Source organism: Ruditapes philippinarum, unplaced genomic scaffold (assembly GCF_026571515.1).
Source record: "Ruditapes philippinarum isolate M1 unplaced genomic scaffold, ASM2657151v2 ctg5711_1_1_1_1, whole genome shotgun sequence".
NCBI classification, from domain to species: Eukaryota; Metazoa; Mollusca; class Bivalvia; order Venerida; family Veneridae; genus Ruditapes; species Ruditapes philippinarum.
The window spans coordinates 28,030-36,626 of record NW_026851525.1 but is presented as its reverse complement, the minus strand read 5'-3'; the positions used below and the strand labels follow the sequence as shown (position 1 = coordinate 36,626).

At 32.6% G+C, this 8,597-nt stretch overlaps 1 protein-coding gene across 1 annotated transcript; it reads right to left on the bottom strand.

Moving 5' to 3' along the window:
• Positions 1-304: 304 nt before the first annotated feature.
• Positions 305-8,597, bottom strand: LOC132736522 (uncharacterized). Its single transcript, XM_060723699.1, has 3 exons — positions 8,589-8,597; positions 5,810-6,016; positions 305-2,336 (listed from the first exon to the last, which is right to left on the bottom strand). Exons 2-3 carry the CDS (start codon positions 6,009-6,011, stop codon positions 1,318-1,320), a joined length of 1,221 nt encoding a protein of 406 aa, XP_060579682.1. The 5' UTR covers positions 6,012-6,016; positions 8,589-8,597; the 3' UTR covers positions 305-1,317.

The following is an 8,597-nucleotide window of genomic DNA, read 5'->3' as shown; positions in this document are numbered from 1 at the left end:
AGCTTGAAATATGATTAGGGTCTACTCATTGACAAAACTTGATATACGATTCCGGGCGTACCGGATACAATGATTTTTTCCGAACCACTGTTGTGACATGTGCCCATGTTGAATGGCAATCGCAACTTTTCGGCCCTTTCCGTCAGTCTTCGGATAACGACCTCGAACACAACAGAACGGATACGGTATTTCGGTCTAACGTACGCTGTAAACAAATAGTAATTTACTGCTTTTTTCCCCCCATATATCAAGTAAAAGTCAACCTAATATAAGTAAATTCCTACATACAAAAGCAAACAATACATTACTTATATATTTATTAACCGAAAGTACAAAATGCCGACCCGTTGACATTAAGTCGGATTTGTTGAAAAGTGTACATTAGTGGTCATATCTAAATTAAAAATGGTTGTCAGACATATTTTCAATCATAATTGTACCGAATTAATCTTTATCTTCGTTTGGATGTCAAATATATATAAATTAGTTTCACATTATCAAAGATTTCTGTTTACATCGTTTAAACTCCGAGGTTATTTTAGTAAATAGCCGAGGACGTTCCGATTGGTAGAATGGAGTTACAGTATCTATCCCTATTTTTTTGCTACTGTTTTAGTAATGCAGTCGATTATGCAAAGAATAAACAAGATATATTGATGTTTTTTTAAATAACAGAAATAAAGATTTCATACAAAAACAAATGAAGGATTTTTATTGGTCATTTTAAAATTACAGCTGAAATCCGGGAATCTCATTAGTCATTCTAAAATTGGTTTAAAAATCTAAAGGATCTTTCTGAAACGTAAACATGTACAGGTCCAAATTATAAAATAATCTAAAGGAGTATCGGAGACAAAGTTTCAAGTTAAATTTCTCGGATATTTGAGATCTGTGAACTTCCTCCCCATAAATGTTTTATACTGTTATAAAATTTTCATTAATTCTACAGTGAATTTCTTATTCAACATAAGAATTTACCGACTTATAAATGACATTCTAAAATGATCAGACTACCAAAAACGTCAACAATCCCGGAAAAAACATGTGCATACCAAAAAGAGTAATAACAGTTTTACTTCGTCCGAGAATCTTTTTAAAGATACTTCTTGTTTAAATGATCAAGCTACTTTGAAAATTGGACGATGAAATTATGAAATATAATTTTACTGTTCACTGAAAAGCGTGAACTAGTAATAATTATTCATAAATCATAATGATGAAATTATTTAAATAACTTTCAATTATATAAGTAAGATCAATGAGTCATTTTTCTACAGATTTATGTTAAAAAATAATGGCATTTACGTTTCTTAAGCATCAATCATTCGTTGATTTTTTTGCTCTTTTTAAAGATCTGTATGCATAGATTTCCGATTCTAAAACACCAGCATTAAAAATACAAGAGCAAAAACTGAGTACTGCCATCATTGTAAAACTCCACGTGAAGCAATGTAGTCCGTAACAAACTGTCTGTCCGGTGTATTCAATACTATTATCATAAATCCAGCCGTAAATTCGTTGAAAAAGTAGTCCACCAAACGCATTTCCGAACATTATCGTCCCCCAATTACGACCGAAGTATTTCATTCCGTAAAACTCGCTTAGCATTGTGGGAGTTAGACACCAGAGGGCGCCGTTTGGCATTCCGAGTCCTATAAGAGATATGACTAAAACCGATAGGTTATTGGAATAAAATATGCAAATTATCAGAACAATAGTTTGAAAAATGTTAAAAGCAAAGAGCACCACAATTCTAGGTACCTTGTGAACAATGGCATCGGACAAAAAGCCCGCCAGAAACTTTGATACGACTTGGAAGACCGGATTCAATGTAGTGAAAAGAGTGCTATAACCTTCTAAATCATATGACTTAAGATAGGCAGTTATATTTGTTTGATACGTAAGCTGTAGTCCCGCGCAGAAGATATATGCCCAGAAAAGAAATTGAAAGTTAACACTTTTAATCAACTTAAATCCAGTGACGTCACCCTCTCGCTCCGGTAAATCGTGCTCTTCTTTATCACTAGCAGTTTCGGACATTCGTTGAAAGGTGATGTCTTCTATTTCAAAAGGATTGCTTCTCAGTAGTATAATTCCTAGAACTCCAATTGTCCCGAAAGCTATTGCCGACATCAAATAGAAACCTTTCAGATTTTGATTCTGTTCATCATTCACGTGACCATTAGTGAACAGAACGCCGTACAGGAGGGAAATTAATGCAGGGCCTGCACTAAATGAGGCGTCCAAAATTCCCACGACCTTTCCACGATGCTTTGGCTGGAAATTATTCATGTTTGTCGTTAAAGACGCCATGTACATGAAGATAGCACCAAAACCTGGAAACGAAAGTGTATTAGTAATAAGTAAATTATATGACAATTTTCTCCATTAAATTCACAGTAAAATAAATATTCTTTGTATGCAATGTACAATATCGAAAATATTTCTCCAAACAAAAAACAAAAACAAAAACAAAACAAAACGAGGCATACTCCACAATTAAGACATAAATTCAATAATACTTATAAAAAACATTCATATAACAAACACTATATTAATCCGTAAATCTGTGTCTGAAAAAAGTATTCTATACCACTCAAAAACTTTTGACTAACAAGATACTTGTGTCGCGTTTTTTTCCAGATGAGATGTTTCTGAAGGAAACTATCCGAGGTGATTACAAATGTTTATGAAAGTTATGTTAATAAAGACGTTTCTGAATAAGTAAACGTTGCACTTCAAAACGTTGAAACTTGATTACACAGAACTCCAATGTTCAAATGACGAGAAATATTAGCATGACATTTTCTTCAGGTGTTTTCATAAATCTCCGGCAAATTGTTAACACGGTCCATTTTGGTGTTCGAAAAAAAGTTAATATACGTCGCGTTGTTTTTAGTTGCACCACTTGGGTGTTTCAATGGTTGCGACGGTACTATAGTCTGTCCCACCAAATTTGAATATTCCATTTTTTATTAAATATAATAGTGAAATCATTTAAATTAATGTCATGTTAATCCTGACATCAATATCTCTAGGCATGTTTTTCATTTTTTCCATAAAGTCAGTAATATGGTCAAAATGTTAAAATTATATTTTTTCCCGTTGACTTACGTTGTAACCTGACGTGACGTCCATTTCAAAATGGCGGCGCCCATACAGACGTCATTTAGGGTTCGTCTCACAATTAGCGTGAAATGTACTCGGAAATTATAAAAAATTGATTATTCTTATTTACTTACTGATCAATAGCTAAATGTTATCATTAAAATGAAAAATGAGAACAAAGTTGGTGTCGAAAAGGCAATTTTACTAGCAAACCATTATTTAAAATAATCAATTTAAAATCATTTGATAAATTATAACACACAAATATTTATATAATTATATAATTACCATATTTTATATTATTTTTAAGAGAAAAAGAGCAATATTATGAAGTGATTTGATTAGATAGCTTTTCAATCAAGCGCGTATGTTGAATACCGCAACGCGCCACGTAAGGGAACGGGAACACTAGCTAGAAGACTATAAAAATGGTTCTTCGCTAATGTTTAATTAACATAATTCTGTAGTTGTCTGAATACTGTCCATTAGTATGTATCACGTCTATTTAAAAATAATTAAATTAACCAGGTCCGATGGAATACAAAAATATGTTACCCGTCTTATTTCGGGTGCGATGTTCGTGCGTTAAAACTTTTCGTAGGTTTTAACTTTCACAACATAAACCTGACGTATAAATCGCCAACAAATATAACATTAGCATGCAAATCTGACAAGAAATATATAGAAAGTATATGTTTAGTATTGTTTTGCACAGTGTCTACTTTAACTAGCTCATTTGCTAATGAGAGAACACAGACTCGCATGCGAGGAAAAATGTAAATTATAAGAATATAAAAATGCTTTCTAGTTTGAGCAACCAAACGTTGGCCTATACACTTTAAGCTTGTAAATACAGATTAATTTTCCGTCTCATAATTTAACAAAATGTCCAGAAATACCGGCAGTGTTTGATATTATTAAGAATAAGATTGAATTGGAGCGTTTAATCAGGGACAATAAGTTTTTTTTGTAGACTCAAAGTGTTACATACTATGTTAATATGAAGGGGATATCGAGTCAAAGAGAAACACAGAGTGATGTCCTAAATAATTATAGCCTTCCTAAAATTTGAAAATATTCAGTGAAAAAACAATAGCTATATTTTTTTCGCGAGAGAAAATAACACCGCATAGGGTATATTTTGTAGCTAAAAGAGTAGGATTTACAGAACTCTTGAATAACGAGATAATTTGTAGGGAAATTATTTCTGAGAAATATATAAAATAGTTTAAAAACATAAAGTCAAAACGAAGGTTATATGTGAATTAATGGAAGAGGTATTCTTTCATATAGATTCATGCCATTATAAGTGTGTTTAAAATTATTTAAATGTTATCAAAAGTTTTATTGTTAATATATGAATTGAAGGTGTACTTTTAACAATTACTTCAAAATCTGGGTACTGTATTCAAAAATTATTTTTAATGCCATCAAGACAAATTTATCTCGCTTAAAATTATCTTTATGAGGTTACATATGCCTAACCGCCCTCTGCCAATGCCGCAACTGGAATCATCCATAAAAAGCGCGAGGCATTTTTGTTACGTCATATATTTCGTAAATTATTGGTGACGTAATAATGTTTTTCGTCAGGAATCCATTTTTAATAGTTATAAACATTGTGCTGTCGAACTAAATTTATGGGCCGTTCTTGAATTATGGATTTGGAACATACTGGATTATGATGTGTTTCATTTACATATTTCATTTGCTAACCCAGATATCTGCACAAACGGAACAATGTTTTAATAATGAGACGGATTATGAAAAAATCTGGATCATCATAAGTGTAAATGTCATGCCATTCAGGAGTTTCAAAGTCTACGGAACTGGATATAAACTGGCAATGAAGTGATCTTCAGAATGCGAATTTGTCGTGACGTTTATAAAGATCTAGTTCGAAACTCATAGGGATTCTATTCAGCTTAAAAGTAAGTGCTATTTCTAAATCTACTCCACAGACTCGATGATCTTGTTAAAGTTGTTGCTTGTTATTCATTTTTTAAAGTTTTCTATCATGCATTGCAACGAAACTGTTACATCTTGAAGATACAGCTTTGTAAAATAATCATGAAACGACCCCGAGAACATCATGTACATTTTAGAAACATGACACGTTCTTTCTCCCGTTCATCTTCAAATGAAGAGTACTTCGGCAATGGCTACGGAAAATAAACAACAGAGATTTGCCGTAGAGAAATGAAACTTTGCTTTTACAAGAAAATTAGACACTTTAGAGAAAAATCCTGAAAAATCTCGAGGGTGACTTTTTTTTAGTTTACAAAAAAGTTTTAATTTTTATTCAACGTGTTTTTATTAATTCATACCAGGCAAAAGTTCATTTCCATTTTTAATGGGACAGACTATAGATGCCATTTAATCAAGATTGTTTTGCAAATAAATAGCTGAAACATTAAACATTACGCAGGTATAAATTTAATGCAGGCAGCATGGAATTTATCAAAATAATACAGAAATTCTGTATGATTCTGGATCATCCCTCTTATATATGTTTGTTAGAGTAAAGGGTAAGCCATGAAACTTTGAGAGATTTCCGAAATTTAAGAAAGGCTTATCTAACATTTATAATTGGGAGCCCTTAGTAAAAACAGTTTTCTGCTAGATAATTTCTTTACATGTATTTCATGACAATTGATGGAAAAAAAACCCGCATAGCAACAGCTTTCACCCGTACTCTTACCTGCTATAAAGAAGTAAATATACTGCAGCCAAGCATGGTCATGGTAGAAATCTTTACTTAATGTGGTAGACCATAAAAGTAGAAATCCCGAAGTTGACACTATCGTGGCTACAAACGATGTCCAACGCACACTAAATCTTTCAGTGAGTAGTCCCGCAGGGAATCCCAAACTTATCCCAAAGTTTCCCATGGAGGCAAACATTTCAACTGGAATAAAAGAAACAACTTATTAGCCTTCATATTGGATTCTACGAGTAGGTAATGATATAGATATGTGGATAATGGGTTTGAGTGAAAGTGAAGTATATACTGGTTACGTGTACTAGCAATTATCGAAACAAGCTGTATTAAGAGTTTTGCAATATTTATGTCAAATAAAATATGTAAAGACAAACGCATTTTTGGCCAGACAGGAATACATGCATGTACTCCACAATTTTAATAATATAAAGAAACTCAAGTTAAATATACTCATTCTGGCTGCACATGTATATATTTATAATATATATTTATACAAATACACATTTATCACACGAATTATAATGTTTTACAACATCAAAAGTTTTACTTTTTATGAGCAATTTTAAAAAATATAAGCTTAGTAATGAAGAAATAGCAACATAGTCATATATAAGCATGACCCGGATATCAACAAACTTGTTTAATCGTATCAGTTAAGTATGGAATGCCGGTAGGGACATGCCAATTTGCTTATTTGCCAATTGCTGAATTGCTTATTTGCCAATTGCCGATTTGCTAATTTGCCAATGGCTGATAGTCTTAACGACAAATTTGCTTAGTTGCCAATTGCTGAATTGCTAATTTGCTTATTTGTTAACCGCTGGTTTACGTATTTGCTTATTTGCCAATTGCTAATTTGCTTTTTTGCAATAGAAATAGTTTACACTGTGCCGGAAGTATATGGAAAATCTGACTACAGACAAAGACAACTAGTTGAGTCAGATCTGTTAACTTTTACCAACAGTATTCTTGTAAATTCAGTGTTTTTCCAAGAATACTGTTGGTCACTGAATTTAGTTGCAGTGATGCCTACGCAGATATATGTCTACAACTGATGGCTGACATGTCCTTGAGAACACAGACGCTTGGGGGTCAGATCTCATACCCCAACATGATACGTGCCCCTGTAAACACTCTATTTAAAATATTTTAATATTTAAACACGAATTGGACGTCGTTAAAACTGGTTTTCAAGCATTTTTTACATATACCGGTATGAAAAAATACCATATACCACCAAGTCTCAATAAAGTACTTAATGGTTTTATAGTTGTAACAAATGTCCATTTCGTATTTAAATAAATATTAAAATAGTTTTGATATAGTGTTTACAGACGCGTATCACGTTAGGGGCAGGATCTGACCCGCCAGCATCTGTGCTTGAGAATGCCTTATAATGTGTTGCAGCTATAGATCTGTTTGTGCAGCTTAAGTCAGAGATTGATGGCATAATAAACACTTGATTAGTCATATATAAGTGAAAATTATTGGGTAAAGATTGAAAATAAAAGAACTTGAAAACAAAACTATTTCTTATTTTATGGCATATAAAATGTCGTTATTCTCAGCAGATTTGTCACAGAGGGCCTCATTTTAGTGGTACGAACATATAAAGTATCACGAATGATACATTTGGTGCATGTTTAACACGGGTGTTTGTCTTTGCACTTAAGCAATAGGCTTCGTTTTTAGCTCTGTAAGATTTTGAGATCACTTATGTCTGTGTGTGCATCAACATTTTGCTTTGGTTCAAAGTTTTTGAAATTTGGTCACACTTTTCCATTTCTTCATGTTGTGCATTTTACATGCTATCAGGTGACCATGACCATGATCATGACCTAGGGTTTAATGGACAAAGCCTCTTTGAATATTGTGTATGCATGCTGCCTATTTAATGCTTATGTGAAGTTACAGTTAGATATAAGTAATAATAACAGAGATATGACAGAAAAATAAAGGCTTCTCAGTACAATACATTGGTGACTTTGACACTCAGTATATAACGGGCACAACTTCTTCATGTACTTTCTATGCATGCTTGTAACGCAAAGTTTATGCAAAGCTGCAGTAAGATGCATGAATCAGCAAAAGTAACAGAGATATGACAGAAAAACAAGTTACCAAGAAAACCAATGCATTGGTGGGTAGAATAGCATCCATATTCTCTGAATAGTGGAGCTAAAAATGAAACTCAAGATAATTAAAAAAAACAACTACTTTCTGAAACTGAATTTATTTTTTTGAAATTGATAAAAATGTATCCATCTGTCTTTCTACCTATATTCTAGGTAATAATGGATTGATCATAATTGTCATAAGTTATAATTAACAAAACTTTATAAACATAATAACATGATATAGGTTCATGAGCTTGAAATAAAGTCTACAAAGACTTGTTATTTTATATCAAACAAGAACTTCGCGAGTCGGACAATAGCATAAAAATTTATGTGTATAAGCAAAGAAGCAATTAGCAAATAAGCAAAATGGCAAATCAGCAAATATGCAAATTGGCAAATCAGCAATTAGCAAATAAGCAATTAAGTAGTTGGCAAATAAGCAAAGTGGCATGTCCCTACCGGCATTCCATAGTTAAGAGAGGAAAACCAACCATTTCTCCTGATCAAGTTTTTATGAGACTGGACTGTAAATCTAGCCAAATTATTCGAAATTAAAGGGAAAAGTGCAAAGATTGTCTGAAAAATTTTCTTATGTGCTGACATGATAAAAATAAAAAAGGTGTTGAAAAGGCTATTACTCTCAGATT

Bases quoted from the DNA above. Each gene is read 5' to 3' on its own strand.
- LOC132736522 (XM_060723699.1), bottom strand. From the start codon at position 6,011: ATGTTTGCCTCCATGGGAAACTTTGGGATAAGTTTGGGATTCCCTGCG. The intron at 2,337-5,809 runs GTAAGAGTACGG...TTTCGTTTCCAG, and splicing joins TATTTACTTCTTTATAGCAG to GTTTTGGTGCTATCTTCATG.